This window comes from Biomphalaria glabrata, chromosome 1, assembly GCF_947242115.1.
Source record: "Biomphalaria glabrata chromosome 1, xgBioGlab47.1, whole genome shotgun sequence".
NCBI classification, from domain to species: Eukaryota; Metazoa; Mollusca; class Gastropoda; family Planorbidae; genus Biomphalaria; species Biomphalaria glabrata.
The window spans coordinates 34930265-34949380 of record NC_074711.1 but is presented as its reverse complement, the minus strand read 5'-3'; the positions used below and the strand labels follow the sequence as shown (position 1 = coordinate 34949380).

The 19116-nt window shown below is 33.3% G+C and overlaps 1 protein-coding gene across 1 annotated transcript in view; it reads right to left on the bottom strand.

Moving 5' to 3' along the window:
* The window catches only part of LOC106068549 (transient receptor potential cation channel subfamily M member 1-like), a 47776-nt gene that overhangs the window by 6351 nt on the left and 22309 nt on the right, over window positions 1-19116 (bottom strand). Inside the window, exons 4-25 of the mRNA XM_013227956.2 lie at window positions 15802-16035; window positions 10601-10680; window positions 10260-10485; window positions 9288-9444; window positions 9074-9198; window positions 8794-8965; window positions 8490-8673; window positions 7840-7963; window positions 7081-7156; window positions 6709-6809; window positions 6472-6606; window positions 6067-6117; window positions 5842-5973; window positions 5550-5720; window positions 5306-5397; window positions 4842-5070; window positions 4207-4368; window positions 3874-4098; window positions 3620-3748; window positions 2500-2748; window positions 2208-2385; window positions 1971-2106 (exon numbers count right to left, since the gene is read on the bottom strand). Coding sequence (XP_013083410.2) covers window positions 1971-2106; window positions 2208-2385; window positions 2500-2748; window positions 3620-3748; window positions 3874-4098; window positions 4207-4368; window positions 4842-5070; window positions 5306-5397; window positions 5550-5720; window positions 5842-5973; window positions 6067-6117; window positions 6472-6606; window positions 6709-6809; window positions 7081-7156; window positions 7840-7963; window positions 8490-8673; window positions 8794-8965; window positions 9074-9198; window positions 9288-9444; window positions 10260-10485; window positions 10601-10680; window positions 15802-16035 — 3368 coding nt within the window. The remainder of the gene's footprint in view (window positions 1-1970; window positions 2107-2207; window positions 2386-2499; window positions 2749-3619; window positions 3749-3873; window positions 4099-4206; window positions 4369-4841; window positions 5071-5305; window positions 5398-5549; window positions 5721-5841; window positions 5974-6066; window positions 6118-6471; window positions 6607-6708; window positions 6810-7080; window positions 7157-7839; window positions 7964-8489; window positions 8674-8793; window positions 8966-9073; window positions 9199-9287; window positions 9445-10259; window positions 10486-10600; window positions 10681-15801; window positions 16036-19116) is intronic.

Genomic DNA, 19116 nt, shown 5'->3' with positions numbered 1-19116 from the left:
ATTTATTATGTTTTATGTTAACTTTTCAAAACTCAAATTTTAAAAGAGAAACTTTAAATAACTATAAAATTGAGTTTTATGTATATGTCCCCTTACTGATCAGTTATAATAACACAAGACATTACATACAAACATTCACCAAAATCAATGAAAACTGACCTTCATTTAACAGACTTTGTGTGTGATAATTTACATCTCATACAGCAATTTAAAAACACAAACTTTGAAAATCTTCTTTAAAAAGGTTTTACTCATTTTGCATATGTTTATATACTTAATTTTAGAAATAAAAGTTCACATTCACACGATGAAAATTACGTATTACATTTATTTTGATCACAACGAGGCTGATGGTAATTTACTATACACTTTAATACAAACTTTCCAGCTTCTACAGAGTTCCATATTTGATTGTATTTTTAACTTAGATAACTGACTGTACCAAATTTATGTAATAGGTTAATCATCTCTTTTGCTTGGTGTAAAATAAAATTATCATTAATGGGGGGAGGAAGGGTAAACTTCAATCTCTCAACAAATTCTCAATATTTCACTACTTTTTTTATGGTTAATAGAGCAGCAGAGAGGACATGGAAGTGAAACAAAAGCTGTGTTTGACCTAATTACAAGTTATTTTTAGCACATTGTTTGGCAGAAGAGTAGATGCTCAGTTATGGGTTAAACGATGCTCTTCCAGGTAATGGAAAAAGTTTAATAACAGTATGCTTAAGAAATTTTAAATACTGACTGATAAACATAAGGTGTTTGAACTAGTGCTTAGGCTGTGGTTTCATACATCAAAACTAAAGCATAATTATGGTGTATTATAAGTGTGTTTCCAATGTTTTAATGTCCACAACATGAATGTTACTCTACCTGTGCGGGGCTTGAGGGAAATTCAAAAACATATCCAGACAAGACAAAAGAACCACAAAATTAGTTTATGACTGATTTTAGCATTATTTAATTTTACAGTTTAAGTTAATTTCACTGAAACCTAAAAATTATGCTCTTCTGAACAGACCCCTTGTTGGTATGCTTTGCCCTCCAAGAAGTTAAAAACCATAGGGAAACCAATCTATAAATATCATCTTTCTTTTTAGATGGTCATAGAAGCTCAAAACCCATAAGGGTGCAATGCAGAAAATGAGAAGGTTGAAAAAAAAAATATAGCGAGAGATGCCTTATTTGGAAATCACTGCAGTTCTAATCATAGTTAGAATTGAATATCTGAATGCTCTAATATTGATAATAGGAATGAAGAAAAAAAAATAGAATCATGAAGGCTTGTATATTTGTTAGAAACCTTTGCTTGGTCATAAGGTGCAGACATATTTTTTTTATTATGCCAATTTTTAGGTAAATATTTAATTGTTTAATATGATATCAATTCTTAATTATTGTGATTAAATATGTATGGTAATTTCTGTATTTAACATTGGTAATTAAATACAACCGCATGTTAAATAGTGTTCTCTTTTAAATAGTATCTGGTAATTAGTAATAATTAAATCTGGCTATGGGTGCCAATTACCTACTGAACTTTTTTTTAAGGCTTACAAAGTAGACCTAATGAATAGTTTACAAACATTAGGGCCTAAAAATTTCAACAAATGCCACAAGAAATGTGATTCTAAATGTGTATTGAATGTACTACAATTTTGATAAAATAAAAATTCAAGTTTTATTTGAAGAATTAGGATTCAAAGTGTTTTATTAAATATGCTAGGACTAATTCCTGTAAGTACTCTTTCTATCCTAGAGCCATTAGAGCTTGAAACAAGTTGCCTGAATCAGCCAAAAATTATTTTTTTACTAGAATTTAAGCTAAGTTAACACCAATACGGAATCTTCTTTTTATGAAGATTAGGGTATGTATGAAGTGTCTAATTATTGGAGCAACTTAATTAGTGCTATAAAATGAGTAACGTAGAAATGCAATTTCTGATGATAAAGATGGAGATACTTACTTGAATCTCGCTATCAATAAGTTGACCATCAAAATGTTGGCCACTAACATAAATATACACATACACACAGGAGCTAGCCAAGAAGCATACACAGTGCAGTTGCCTTGAGAATCTCTGTTAGATTCAAGATCACAAGCTGCACAAAAATAATTTTAAAAAATATAAACCATGAAAAAAAAGCAACAATTGTTGAATAGAAAACACTCATGTGAAAATAATTTTATTTTCAGTACTTACGATCTATTTCCTCAGCAAATAATTCTCCGTATATATTCCAGTATGGATAGAACCAAACATTTCGTAATCGCAGTGGCCAAGAAACTTCTTTGTTTTGATAAAGAACAGTTTGTCTCACGATCCCATAACATGTTACAGCTATGAAGACTATAGTCAAAAAGTAACACATATCTCTTAGCTGTAAAGTGACAAACAAAACCCATGTTAACATATCTGGCTAGTAGAGACATTAAGCAAAGCTAAATGTTAAGAAGTAAAGATAATAACTGTAAACAAATACTAAACATCTCACCAATTTGCCCATAATTTTCACAAAAGGACCCAAATATTTGTTAACAGAATAAATCTCCAGCATTCTGATATTCCAGAAAATGCTGTCAACACAGTAAATCATTTGCGCATCCTTCAAGGTTGATGGTATAAAACGTAAAACAAATCCCACAAGAAATAAGGCGATTCCCAATGTGTCCAGAATATTCCATACTTTGGAAATGTAAACATTGAGTTTCATTTGCAGAGTCACTGGTTCAGAGGCAACAATCTGAAAGAAAGAGAATTATTGCGACAAACTTAATACCAAAGATAATATATATAAATAGAATTTTATAATGTTACAGAATAATCTATTTAATTAGTCACAAATACACTCGCCAAGAGTGGGAGAACAAACTCACAAGTAAACTCTGCTCTCTATCCAGAAGAAATGAAGAAATTAATTGTAGATAAAATAAATGAGAAATGGACGAGCTCCCATCCAAATCACAAGAAAGATGATGCTTACTATAAGCTATCCCGACAAGACCAGCGTCTAATCTTTCGACTCAGGACCGGACACAACAGAATGCGACAACACATGTTCCGGAAGCTCAAAATTGGAACCAGTGAAATCTGCCCATGTGGAGTATCACCAGAAAATGCCGACCACGTCCTCCAAAACTGCTCTCTCTACCAAGAGGCCCGGATAAGACATTGGCCCCAAATCACCCCAATAGAAAGAAAACTATATGGAGAGCTCCCTGATTTGGAAACCACTGCGCAGTTCATCTCATGTATTGGTCTAGTCATATGAACACTCCAACATAACAATGAGAACGATGAAGAAGAAGAAGAAGTCACAAATAAAAAAAAAAGGTAACTGTTTAGGAGTAAAAAATCTCTCTAGTGAACTAATATTTAGTGAGCAAAGAAAGTAAATAGTTTCCAATTTATTTGATAAAAACAGAATTCTTATTTCAACTAGAAAAAAAGTATATTCAAAGAAAGAAGGTGAAAAATAAAAACAATTGTTTCTAAATGGAACCAAAATTATACCAATACTATCATTTTTATTTTGAAATGTTTAATATTTTACTTTTAAGATATAAATATTTCATCTTAGAACAGTGTATTTTTATTACAGACTTCTTACCAACCTGTCTTATTTTTTCTCCTGCTGTTGTAAATATAAATGCTATGATATAGATCTCAGCCCATGTCGGTACTTCTTTTAACCGATCCAGGATGACATACAAGAAGACACTCAAAAAGAACAAATAGCCAAGCTAAGGATGAAATATAATAGGTAGAATAAAAGTAATTTCAAACAAATTTTTTATTATTTCGAGAAATCTACTTTAACTGCTTAAATTGACATCTTAATAGAAAAATTATTTTAAAAAATACTTACAAAATGTACCCAAAATTTGGTTATAGGAGCATTATAGAACTCATAGGCCTTTTTTCCCATCCTCAAAGGGCTCTTCTTTTTACCATAGGCTATTGGTGAGACAAAATGTTCAACAGTGGCATTGCTGCCTCCAACAATGCTCTCAACATTACAGTTCTCTTTAGAAATAGCCAGCAGGTTGACTTGACCAATGGGCTCAGCTCTGTCCTCCTCAAAACTGGGATCCTGTTCCAAAGATAAAGTTTTAAAATATTTAGATAACCTGAGGCAGTAGGTACAAAAGTTTAATTGAATAGAAAGGTTATTAAATAAATTTTAGTTTATCCAACTCACTTGGTCTTCACTGAGAGAACACATTGAAATGTTGTCAGCACTTGAAGCATCTTCTAATTCATCCAAATGTTCCTCCACAGTCTGTGGCATCAGCTGAAGTTCTTCTTTTGATTTAAAATCCAGAGCAAATAAAAATGGTGGAAAGATGATTCCCAGAATGACCTGTTGATATAATTTTTTTTTCAGGATTAACAATCAGAAGAAAAAAATCATGTTTTACAACATAAAACAAATTACCATCATAATCTGCCAATAGGGTAGCCAATAATGGGTAACCAGCAAAAGGGACTAAATTTGACTTGTTCCTAATATTTTACATCCAAACAACGAATGTTAGTAAGGACTTGTTATCAGTAGACACACTAAAGGATCTTTTATATACAAAACAAGCATTTTACTAACAAGCTATGCTCAAAAACTTTAGGTAAATTAAGATGGATAAAAGGCAACAAAAGATCAGTTGTATATATCAGTGTTATTTGCAGAAAAGAAGCACTTAAAGGATTTTTTAAGTATGAATATATCAATATAAATGAAGTTTGAACATTCTCAATTGTGCCTATTCATGTCTCCAAACAGCATGCTTATTTTTTTTTTCTTTTTAATACAAATGTGTAAAAAATAAAAGAACTTACTTTAATAGTGGAATACTTTCTCATGCGTAGTCCACCAATCCACAGATCATTCAGTAGCATCTGACAACATGTGTGTGCAATAAACTGTCTATGATTGGCCAGTACAGCTAATCCAAGGCAGGTCTGGTCACTGAAGTTTTTAAGTTCATAAGTAAGAAGTTGCTGGGTGTAGTCATCATCTATTTTGTAACAGTGATTCAGCAACTCCAAGGCCAAATTTAAAAATTCACTGATAAAGGATAATATAGTGTTTTAGACTTATTGCAAATCCAACATCAACTAAAGAAATAACTCTGAATGTAAATTAATGAAAAACTTAAGAAAAACTAAATTCAAATGTAGTTTGTAGTTTCTTTAGAAAATAGAAACAAAAAGCTTTCTCTGCTTGCAGTTGGCTTTCAACTAGGATATGAAACTTATTTGGAATGTGTCTAAAGGAAGTAGCAACACCAAACTTAACTTACTCTGAATGCACTCTAAATGTCTGTTCTATTTCCAAACCATCTTGTTCAGCTTCATGAGCCATTGCACTGTATAATTTGCCAGCTATGAGTGCCTGAGTGAAGAACAGTGAAAAAACATGTTAAACTATTTAATTATGAAGTCTATTTAATTAATGCTAAACAATATTGATAAATTATACATCTAAGATTTTTAAAACATGTTCGTATCTTTAAACTTCATTTTTAGGCAATGTTAGAAATTTACCTTCGCCAATGCTTCTTCTCCATGTTGCCACATAAAAAGTGCCATCTTTTGTCTTTTCATCAAGACCGCCCAGATCATGAGGTCATGGAATGGATAAGGAAACAGTTCTTCTGCTTGCTTGGTGTTAAGTAGTTGAGGAATAGAGCTGATCAATGTGGCCACAGATGAACCCTAAAACACAAGCATGAAGAAAAATGTATGCCTATTTTAGAAATAAATTGTACAAACACACAAATGCCATAAATATAACAAATACCTTAACATACTGTTTATATGAAGGAAAAGAACCTACTGTGTGTTTGAAAGCATGGTATCTTTGTTTGAAGATCTTGCGGCAGTAAGATGATCTAAAACCACCTCCAATTAGAAACTGCAGCACCAAACCAATATCTGGCAGTGTATAGTAATAATTGGAAGGCACATGCTGTAAAATAAAAGTGTAAGCTTTGAACTTAAATTCTAAGGTTTAATATTGATATTAATGTTAATATGGACAGATTCAAATAGCTGTACTAACCTTTTTAACATCTCTAATCAAATAACGGAGAGAGTTGGTTGGACCTTGTCGCTGTTAAAGTACAATTAAAAACTGTGAGTCAAATTTTTTTTTTAAATTTCATTTAACATAACAAAAAAATCCTTTACAAATTATAAGTAAAGGAATAAATAATTTTTACAGATCCAAAAATAAATAGCTATTTAATATGTTCAGCATTCAATATACATCTAGATAATCTTAAGGGTTTTTTTGTTTGTTTTTTTACATCTGGGACAGTAAGATGGATGTTTAGATTACATAGTCATACTGATTAGGTTTTCACAATAGAAAATGCAAAAATGTCAGTTCTCAAATGATTAATCTTCACAGGTAAAATTTAAGAAGTGTAAAAAAGAGCTGGCAGGCATTATTTTATTAACTCACACAATTATATAAATCCTCAAGCCTGGGTATGGTCAGGAATGTATGCATACTGACTCCATTTTCTAGGAGAAGTTTAACAAAATCAACTCTGTCATTTATCAAGGCATCCATCATGGCTACTTCAAGGGCACCTTCCTAAAAACAAAAAAGTAAAAGGAATGAATGTCCTTCTCTATTAACACAGTTTCTAGAGTTTTAATTATAATTTAAAAGAAACTTCTTTCAGATAAAACTTACTGGCCATTCTTGTCCATAAACAAAAATATGACTTCGAGCTATGTCCACTCTATCCCAGGTTAAGGCCAAATTAAGCTGATCTATAGGATTTGCAGTTGTCCCTAAAAAAAAAAAAAACATCTATTTTTTTACGAAAGATATTTTTAGTAGACTAGATATTTATTGTTATTCTAAAAATTGGTACTCTCCTACCTGTATGCCAGGCTAACACAAAATTAAAAAAGGTCACTATCACCAGTCTTCTCACTCCCCTCACCTTTGATAACTATATTAACAGGTTGTTGTTTTTTTTTCACACATTGCTAATTAAAAGGCTTATTGTGCTAATAATATAATTATTGTATAAAACATTAATGTCTACATACAACCTACCTTTTAATAAAGCAGTAAGTATGGCTAAGTCAATATCCTTGGAATCTTCATTGTCTCCCATTCTAAACACTGTAATCTGTAACAAGAAATCAATTTTTTTTTGCACAAAATTTATCTCAGTGATACACTAATTATCTTTTCTTGGTTTCGCAAGGTTGTTAACGCCGGAAGTAGAAATGGTCTTAAGCCCATCATCACCTATAAAATGCTTCCAATGGCATGCGTCTCTAATAGCCTCTGACAACCAGTCCTGGCCATCACGTGTGGTTCAGATACTGAGCCTGGCGGAACCGTTAACACAGACAGGAGAAGGGGCAAAGGCGAGCAACTGTCGCCTAAACCAGTAAGCTTTGGGCAGGAGGGGCTCGTTAGTCTTGGTTGGCTCCCCATCTAGGAGAAGGAAAACTCTGAATCCAAACCTCCGCTGCCTTGCGGCTATACCCAAACATGGGAAAGGCTTCAGGAGACAACCCTGATGAAAAATCAGGAGCTGGAGATCCTTAGGCAGATTGTGGCACACCGTTCTACAGCCTGGCAGAGCCTGCGACGCTACTGATCCCTAACTGTATCGGACATTCCATTTCTTTGGTAAAATCAGCTGCTGTGTGGGCGACATTGTTCACTTCGCGAAATGAACCATAGTCATTCTACAACTGAAAGAGGCCAACAAAGTGATTTATAAAAGACACAAATGAAGCTTAATTGTTCATACACTCTAGAGACTACCCTGAACATCATTTAAAGAAAAATTAAAATTACCAGTTCTTTTTTCTTGACACAAAGCATAATTTCAATGAAAAGTTTTTCAGCTTGTTCCTGACTGTACATAAATGTCCTCTGTATGGTGAGAATCAACTGGTCACGTAGAGACTCAGCCATTGTGCTACAAAAACATATTTCTCTATTTTATAAAAAGAACTCAGAAAAAAGGAAAGAGCTATGTACAGTAATTCTTTATCTTTGCTCTATTCCATTGATTAAATTTCATGGGACTCTTAAATTAAAAACTAGTTTATTTCAGTTTCAAATAAATCTTAGCAAAATAGTCAATTCTAGATAAATATTCAAAATAATGTACAATGTTCAAAGAAATACTTAGAATAAAGTAAAAGTGACTGAATCATTATCTCATTTCAATGACTGCCTGTTTCACTTTTTCCCCTTTTGGACAACTCTGCTCCCTACCATTAACACACTTTCACCAACAATAGTGAGCAGGCAGAGCCACAAAAGAAATATTTATTTTATAGGAGATTGTACAATTTTTCAGTAGCTCTTCAAGCAAATGCAGAAAGCTAGATGCAGGACTCCAATAATAAAGTTGCATTGGCCCTGGGCACACATTAAAAGCCACAAGTCATCAAACAAATTGAATAACCTGTAAGCCAATAATTTGTGTAAATACAAACCCATCATCCATAGTGTACTTGTGGGCAAATGCCAAAAGGTCTGCAGCTCGACCACTACCATCACATACAACAACTGGAACTGGGGGTGTGTCTGTAACATACTCTAAGACAGAACGTATAGTGTTGGCCCCACCTTCCAGCACCACACAGATCACAGGAACAGAATGGCCTCTGAAACCACTCCCTGAAAATAAGAGCATAAACAGGAATTGCTTTTCAATAATTTTTCATCAATATAAATCAATATAAAATACGTTATCTTATAATCAATAGTTTAACAATTTCATAATGTTGTTTTTTTTACCTATGCCAATTTTTTGCTGAGCAATGTACTTTTCAAACTTCTTTCGAAAAAGAATTTCTCCTCCATATTTACCCACAGTTCCATTGTCAACCAGTACAAAGTAAGAGTGGTTATTATTTAAAACTGAAGAATTTGATTTTGTAGAAGATACACAATGGTAGGGAACAACTTTCTGAAAAAGGAATTGAAATCATTTAATTAAATGTATATTTTCAACTTAATTTTTTAAAGATTTTTTTTTAGTAGATCCAATAGAAATAAAAATATAAAAGCTACTTACATCTCTCCCTATCAAAGACTCTTTGTTTTCCACAATACCCCATTGTGTTATACCAATAGCAACTACTTTATTGTGTGTCTTTGTTGTTCTATCACTAATGGCATCCCCTACATGTTTGGTTACACCTTCAATATAAAGTAAAAATTATTGAAAAGATGCACGAATCTAGGCAATATTTAAAATCATTAACTAATGAAAATATTATATATGTCACCTGTATTTGTGCCATTTGTGACTATCCAAGCTCCTGTGGTTCTAGCAGCTTTAAGCAACCCTTTTCTGAAGACCCGCTTTAATTTGGGCTGAAGCTCAAAGTTTAATATTCCTCCATGTATTGTTATAAGTAGCTTGGGAAGATCTAGCCCCCAGTGCTGAACAAGAAATAGCGTAAGATAAAAATTATACAAGGACACTGTGGACAACTTAAGCTAATTTTAAATTTACCAGCTCCTAGTCCCTGAAACAAACTTTCCCGTATGCCTGAACTTCTGAGGGCCAAGCCCCCCCCCCCCTCCCATTTCTTACAATCTCTTTTAAGCTCTAGACCTTATTAAAATCACATTTTTTTTTTTATCAATTGATCTCTCAATGTATCTTTCAATGGCAGAAAAAGCCTTCTTAATAAAATTCTGATTCTAAAGAGTCAAAATTAACTAAAATTTAGATCAACTTTAGGCTTACTATATCATAAATTTTCATGTAAAACACACCAATTCAATGAAAGCACATGGGGGAAGCCATTTGCAAAGCTAAATAAGTGGTTTAATTACAATTATTTTTATTTTTATTTTAGATTCATATGTATCATGAGAAAGACAAGTACAGGAAAATAGGTACAATGGAATAGCACCATTAATTAAATTACCAAAAAGCAGTACACTGATGGCTGAGTGGTTAAGCGCTTGCCTTCCGAACCAGGGATCCTGGTGAAGGCAGGGATTTTGCATTTTGGGATATTTAGGGCACCCATGAGTCTCAGCTCTAATGGGTACTTAACTTTAATTGGGAAAAGTGAAGGGCGGTTGGATGTTGTGCTGGCTACATGATAGCCTGCTCTTTAACCATTTGCCAAAGAAACAGATGACCTTAACATCATCTGCCTTATAGATTGCAAGGTCTGAAAGGGAAACTTTACTTTTTTTTACAAGTACACCAGTATGATAGTGAGCTAAAATTATAGACAAACCTTCAATAGAAGAGCCAAAACATTTTCCTGTCTTGTGTCCAGACTACTTAGTCTCATGTACTGTGCTTTACTGGGATGAGGACCCCCTTGAAACTCGATTGTTCCATATGCATCAGTTGGTTTTGGCTCAGTATGCTTTAAAGGATGCCATTTTTCTAAATGGCCACTCTCTAGCCAGGAAGCCCCAGTTTGTCTGTGCCAGTATTCATTTCTTCCACAAGAACATCTGTAGAATAATTAAGATATAGATCAAAATCTAGAGTAGCATTTTGAAATTAAGATCTGATTTATTCTTATTCCTCAATAGATTTAATAAATAAAGTTAAATATTTGGCTGTTACCTCGTGGTATCTCTAAGTGATGGAATAAATTTGATACATTCTCGCTTCACAAATGTTTTCTCTACCCAAGATCTCTGGCTCTAAAAATAAAAGGATATGTAAATATCAAAGACAAGAATAAACTATCAGAACAAGCAGTAATCAGTGGAGTTTAAAGGAAAAGGAAAATGGAGCAATGATAATCATAATATACTTAAAGTAGTGACCTAGAAAAAAAAAGTTTTAGTGACCGTCAAATAGAAATTATAAAAATAATTTTACAAAAGTATTTAATTTTAATTAATCATAAAAATATATTTTATAATTATATATTCCTTGTAAGTAAAATTAAATCATTTTGTTTTCTTTTTAGAAATAAATATATCATAATTAATAAGAATAAAATGTTTCTCCATTTCACATCCTGACACACAAAAAGTACAAGTAAAAATTGACAACACTACAGATGTTTAGAGATTAGGCATCAATATTTTCTAATAAAATGTGAATGTGAAACAACTGAAGGTATGTAAATATTGTAAATGTCATCATTGAGAGAAAACATTGAGAGAGACATAGCATGAATTCTTATATAAAGAAATCCACTATTTAACAGAACCAGTCACTTCTTTGGACTAAATCATAGAAAAACAAAATAAAACTTCAAAAAGCATAAAAGTATTTACTTATTGAGACCAAAATGTCAGTGATTAGACCAAGTGAGCTAAATTAAATGTAGAGAAAATGATAAGAGAAATATAGAGCTACAACAGGTAGAATATTATATTTTTATTTTCATAAATGACAAGTTTTAAAGGTTTAATAAAAAGATTTACAACAATGCCATTGAATTATAAAACACATGACAGTATCAAAAGACCAGGAAAATTATGCTGATGCTTCTCAAAAAATTGGTGCCGATAACAAAACAGTGCTAGATAAAAAAAATTAAACATTGCATTATTTCATGCAAGAAAGAAAGGCAAGCTATTCCATACTTAAGTTTTGTTCCCCCTTGAAAAATATATCAGATCGTTTCAAAATTATTGAAACATTTTCTGGACTTGGCAATCTTATTTGATTAATTTTTTAAACAGAGAATTGTATTGTAAATTATGTGCATAACTGAATTTTTTTTTGTTCCAAATTCATTCTAAAATTTAAAAAAGTAAGCAAGTTTGCCTTACGTATGTGATGAATAACAAAAATTTGTGAATTAAATTTATATGTAAATAAGGTATGTCTGTAACACCTGTGTATTGAGACTAGTGGGTTATTAGGGCCATATAGATGGGACCCTGATGAGGTCCAATAAGAACAAATATTTTATGAAGAAAGTAATTGATCATTAAATCACAATGCCATATAGATGGGATCCTGATGAGGTCCAATAAAAAAGAAATTATAGTATGAACATAGTTGTTGATCATTATATCTATGTAATGGCATAAATTGGGTCTGATAAACATTTTGGATTTGTTAACTTTAATCAATTTAATTTCTTAAATAGGGCTTGGTTCTTTTATTTCCTTGCAAGTATTCTTTTTTTCAGTAATATTTTAAAACTCGTAATCTAAATTTTTAAGTTATTTCTACCTCTTTTAACTCCATTCTTAAATTTATTGGAGAAAAATAACGTGATAGCATTTGCAGTGGGCTAATTGTTATTTACATTTGACTAGAGGCTCTATTAGATTGAAATATCTTAGAAAGCATTTAAGTTAAGGTAAACTTTAAACTTAAAGGAAAAGCTAAAATAAATAATTTTTTACTGCATATATAGATCATGACTAAGATAATATTTCTTATTTTATAATTTTATAATGATGTCATGTACAGAGTGACAGCTTTTTTTGTAATGTGATCAAATTAAAGATGCTGAATTAAATAGGTAAAGATGCTATGGCTCTGTATACAAAGATGTAAGAAGACATAAACATCAAATATAAGCACAAGACCCCATGCACAAAGATTATTAGACAAAGCAAAGAGTTTGAAGAAAAAAAAAGAAATAGTTCTTTTTGCTTTCTGTGGGAATAAAATAGAAACTTAGTTATTGCACTGCTTCAAACAAGGCTATTATGTGAGTGACACTCCCTGGTTTAAATCTATGAATTTATTGTATTATATGTTTTTTTTAATAATAGCTTGGTTTTAAAATCTAATTTAGATTTTGTTTGTTAAAATGGTACAAACAAAATGTATTTTAATCAGGTCACTGTCATGTCTCTTCTGAAACTATTTTTAACTAAACTTGTTCTTTAATACTAGTTTTGATTTTCTAGTGACTGTAGACAGCACTTGAATTATTAATTAAAATAAAGCATACACTAAGAACCTTTTTAATTTCAAGAGCATATGCAGTTTAGCATTTATTTAGTCACTATTGTGTTTGTTGGAAAAAAAAATGCTTTAAAATGTGTATGTAACTATGTAAGAAGATTCACACTGATCATATGTTTAGCTTGATGTTTTATTTTAGCTTTTTATGGTACTGTACAACTTAAAGAAAACCATGTCAAATGGAAAGATTTGTGAGCATATTTTGTTGTTTATTACAAATTATAACAACAAAACAAGCAAAATATTTTATTTTAAAAAACTATAAGGGGAAGAACAGTACATTTACAGTCATATATCTCAATACTACTGTAATTTTTCCCTATTTGTTCAATATAAAACAAAAATAATTAATTACCATAATTATTTTTTTTATTGCTTTATGTTTTGTTAAAGACAATGAATAATTGTTCAAAGTTTCAACTTGATCCAAGAATGTGAGAAATATAAAGTGTACAAAATGTATACCAGACAGACAGACCCAGGTAGTTCATATAAGCTTTGTAACAATTGCAACCGTAGGCAATATAGTGAATTCTTGTACATAGTTTTGGTGTAGTGGACCTGCTCATGTGTGTGTAGCACACATACACATTACATGTGTAAGTATGTGTGTTTTTGTATTAGGTATTGTGTATGTAATACATAATGTCCTGTTGTTTAGCTCAATTTTTTTTTTCTAGCAAACTTTTTTTCTTTTGGGGTTATGGCAATACATTCTGCATTGTTAGATACAACATTAAAGAAAAACTTCATGGAAAATATGAGCAAGCATATTCATCTCTAGGATGAGAGATTTACAAAACCAATACAATAACAAAGACCAGTCTGTGTAGTCTTGTGTACAACAATGGATGGGATAAGTGGAGTATCAATACTTGGCAGCATACTGGCTGACCCGGCCATTTTAGACTCACCTTACCTTCCGACTGTTGGCGAAACAGTGACCTACGCAAATTGCTGATGTCCTCCATGATTGAAGTGCTCCGTGAGCGAGGCTGTACCTGCTCCATCATGTCCAGCTTTAACATGCCGTGACCATAAGGGGCGAGGCTAATTATGGTCATTGAAATTGTGGGCGCTCAAAAATCTCGTAGTTTTGGAGCCCTCATGGCTCGGAAGAAAAACCACTTGGAAATGTATAAAGTTTCTACTGTCCAAGAGTCGAATCTCTAATTGATGTTTACAAAGTCATTGTATTCAACGTGTTTCTACAGACAAAATTTTGTGTAGAGACTAACTCTCTATTCACAGTTTGTAAATGTAAAGTCAATTAACTCCAGATGATGTAATTGAAAGCACAATCAAGAGGAATCTCTAAAGCAACATCACGGTTTCAGAATGTTTATTTCACGTCTTGCACGAGAACAGTTGGCCCAAAAGATGTCATGATCAAGTCTACCTGGTTAACAGACACTACAAGTTATTCGACCCAAACTGTACCAGTCAAGTGCTTGTATAAGACTTCCATTCACGCCAGTGTCTAAGAATATTTAGAGCAATGCACCTAATGAGAAGCACACACAGTGTTTTATAATCAGTGTTTATGTTCTCTTTATCTCGGAAATCATACATGTATCAGATGCTTATATTCAGTGGCCAAAGCTCTTTCGTTCAATAAATGTATCCACGAGTGATAAGTCATAAAGTGACACACTCACTAAATGATACACACATGAAATACTTTATGCTAAAAGATTTTAAGAAGTACATTTCTAAATATGAATATCATTCGAGGCATTCCAAATATTTGACGGATTCCAAATAGAAATGATAGGTAAAAATTTTTATAAACACGCATAGTCCCTCACATAAGAAAATAGATTGTTGACAATGTCCCATTAAAAATTCATGACAAAAGTTCGGGTTACGATACAGCAAGCGTGACCGTAGAACGAATCATGTGTGTAAGAAAATTGTCAGAATCTAAATATATATATCGCACAAGGTCACCAGTAGACTATTTCAATAACTTTACACATGTCGGCCAGCGTTACACATCTAGAGAGGCAATTGCAATAAATCATCATGACGCAACTCTCCAACTAACATTGTAGAAAACTAAAAGGCATTCTTGCAACCATCTTGGACAGTACAAGAAATTCTCACAACCATCAAAATATAATCATTTCTATTACCGCCATTAAAGATAGTACAAGAAAAGCTCGCGACTTTCACAGCACACTGACTAATCATATTGTAACCATCTGTAGTCACTAAACAAAGACACAAATTCTAAAAGATCTAGGTCTACGACCATCAAGAACAAACGCAAGAAATGTTCCTAAGTGTACTTTCTGCTCACAGACAACATAGTGGTTCAGTTTTGAACTAGAAATAAATCGATAGCCTGTCCAGACCGCCTACTTCTCAGGTATTTCATTACATCCTGAAACTGTACTCGCTAGAATTAAAACAAATAACTCAACAAAGTTATCTAACATTAAACCAAAACATTCTAACACAACTGTCACATGCTTCTGGGTGGCATTCCTTTTTGGTGTGTAAATAATTGCAAAGATAATTAAATCCTCATGTTAAAACAACAATAGCCCTGAATGCCATGACTAGCGTGACATGTGAAAGTTATTTGAAGTAGAGATTACACAAGCATGTCCTTTTTAGCGTTAACAAGTTTTGCGTCATACATAAACATTCACATTTTCATTATTAAGAAGAAAAAAAAGACTTTAAAGAAAAGCAAAAAAGAAAAACTGGGCAAGTCCAACAACCCGTAGCAATATTAGTTTATTTCAAGCAGTGTGAGTTACCAGAACATTAAGAAAAGTGAGATTGTTATGATCACTTCACCATGCGTTATATTCTCAGTTAACTAGCTGTTAGTTCGTAGAGTGCTTCCTGAAAGTTGGAGCAATATTTACCACATCCACCAGGAATATCTGTGATGGCAACCCGTGGAAGCTGCTTGTGGAAGTAAACGACCGCAGTTCCCCGCTGGATCTAGTCCACCCGTTCGCATGTACATCACTTCTCTTACGACGGCGGCAGTCGAACCTGGAAACGGGTGGCCTGAAGTCGTCCAGCATGTGCCTCGGCGACATCGCTGCAGTGTCCGGTCTGGCTGTAAAGGTGCCATTGACTGTCAGTTCCTGCTGCTGACAGAAGTTGATTGAAACACTAACACATGGTTAATAATGACATCTTATAATGGCGAGTTTCTTGACAGAAGTAAGATAACCGTACAATGAGCAAAACAAATACATCTAGATTGTACAAAGTGCGTTTCACTGCAGTGGTGTAGCATTGTAGGATAGTAAACATAAGACTTCAAAAGACTAAGCCTATTCTAATGGACTAAATCTGAAATGGCCAAACATTAAACTACCTAACAAGAAATGTCTTTTACATATACTCGTTATGGAAATAGAAATATTTCTTTGCGCAATGACAACAAAATATATTCTTCCAAATATTTTATACATCTAATTGTCAAGTTTTGCATGTTGCGTGTATTAGGTTGCAAACTCATCATGGGCAAAAAATGGAACCTTGAAACGGATTTTGAAATAGGCTCTAACGATTTTCTTAGAAATTTGACAGAGTATGTATACTAGCTAATTGGCCACACCGGGAAAACTCTGGTTTGACCTTTATACTTTTTCAAAATATAATTATCTTAAAATTAAATTAGGGTACTTTGAACACTCTTTCCTCGTTAAGTCTATTGGGCCTATATTTGCCATTATTTCAGCAGCATTTACTGAGCTTGTCCAGAAAGTTCCACATACAAATCTTAGTGCTATGGACTGTAATTTATCAAGCTTTTCAAGGCTTTTTTTAAATTGATTTGTCAAAAAAAGGGCTGCCATAGAGCCATACATTTGCACAGGCAGACTGTAATCGACCTGTGATAGGGCAGTAATCAGACTGCTTCTAAACACTGCGAACGTAGCATGTCTGCGTGAGCTCCCCACTTCGTAGCACTGGCGGATATATATATATTTATGTCTATGTATATATATGCTGTACGCGCGTTTATGCTTAGGGTTAGGTTTTACTGGGCGTTAGGGTTTGGGTTTGGAAAAAAATCGCCCCCCCCCCCTCCAAAGTTCTGGATCCGCTAATGCTTCGTGGATGCCAGATTCAGCACGATACCAAACTTTCCAAGGCTGAGTCTATTATATTTCTGAGTGTTAGATTGTTTAGGTTCCTTTCGACGAGCTATTTTCTTAAAGGCAACAAGCGTTTTGATTTGATCTGTCCAAAACAAAGACTTGAACGTTTTACAAGGGTAACTACAATGTTTAGTCGCGTCAGGCATTGCTGCTGTTCATTGCCAGTATACAAAGTCGACAGAGTTAGACTCCATGTGTATATAATTTTTAACGTTAGTGTCGACAGATAACCCGTATCCCTACCGAGTAGCTTTACTCTAGCACTATTTTCGTCTAGCATAGTTGTGACACATTCCAAGTTAGCAGAAACTTAAAGATCTGACCGTGATAAAAAGCCATTTCTAGCGTGCATGAAAGTAGGAGGAGAATGTTTGACGTCGTTACCAGACGTATCAATGTCATCACAGCCCCGGGAAGGGGAATGAGCATTAAGATCTCACGCTAAGATAGTGAGTATCATTATTGTATCTCAGACATCTAAAGCCAGTTCTTGTTCGGGTGGATTTTAAACGATGCAGTTGAAGCGTTTTTGTTATTTATGTTTTTCCGAATTTCGAACACCAAAGTGTCTATACTTTACCCTTAGTGGAAGGTTCCGAAAAGCGCTAACGTGAATTTACCAAGCGCGTGCTTCAGTGAAGAAACCCATATTAAGTCAAAAAATAATGATAAATATCCTTCAACTCCTTTACGGTGGACTCAGAATAGAAGTTGACAAGACAAAATAAGCAACGAGGATCTCCTGCGACGTTTCCAATGTAATCAGCAATAGATGACTTGGCTGGCTTAGATTACTGGCGGATCAGGAGGGCGGGGGTGGAGGGGCCGACAGCCCGGGCGAATTTATTTTTTTTCGAGAAATCACAATTTGTGTACAAAATTATTCATCATTTTTCATAATAGTATATTCAAAATATTAATATTTTAACCAATTTTTTATATTTTGTCGTCCCCCACACTGGTATGTTGGCCAATTCAGTGGGGCGTTTGGGTAAGATAGGCGATCCCATTTTTGTGCAGAAATCAGTTGTAGAGAAAATTAGTTAAATATCTATTTAATATATGCTAGTACTTATTGATATTTTAAAATATTAGTATTTTATGTAGCACCGCATTCTTAGTCTCAAATTTAATCATTAGTAAATAAAAAATGAAAGATGGTGGTCGTTACCAGGTGGGACCGTGGGAGGGGCGCGTAGATGCAATGGCCCCCACCCCCTCCTAGACAGACCCTTAACCTTTTTTTTTGGGTGGGGGAAGAGGTGACGGACGTATTTTAATCGAAAAATTCCACAATTTTACACAATGATTACACAAACCACTTTTATTATTCTTTTTTAAAAAATGCCGGGTAAAAATGTGTTTAAAAAAAAAAAATACGGGCCAAAATGTAATAAATCATCATGAAGACTCAAGTGTTATGACACATAATTCATGTTACTTTCAGTTGGACTAATAGAATAGTTCATCACAGTCACATAGGTTTTTGTTTCATCTATCCAGGGTTTGTAGGACAATATCATTTTATAGTACATAGTCAAAGTTCACAAGTAAAAGATAAGTTGTATGACAATGTCTATTTTTAAAATAAATACATTTCTTGAATTGATGACCGACCTACGTAACATTATAAATGTTTGATACACATTAACAAAATGATGATAGGCTATGGGTCATAATTTGACAATGGTGACCAAGATACTCTTAGGCTATAAACGTCTACACGTAATTTTGTTGAAAATATGAAACAATTCAAGAATCTCTACTACACTATTACGTATCTCTCAACTGGGCAACAGACATTTAAAACGTCACATTCTAGTCTAATGTCAAGTCATTTCTTTGATTGCACCTAACAAATAGGGTACTAAAACATGACATAATTTGACATGACTAGGTCTCAATAATTTCATGGAAGTCTATGTTTAACAAAGTGCCAAACTAAAACATTGTAACGTAATGATTTCAATCAGTCAGAGATCCTAATGATGTGAAAGAACAAACGAAAAGGTTACAAAAAAACTTGCTATGAAATTATTTCTTCCTAAGTCAAAGCTTGTT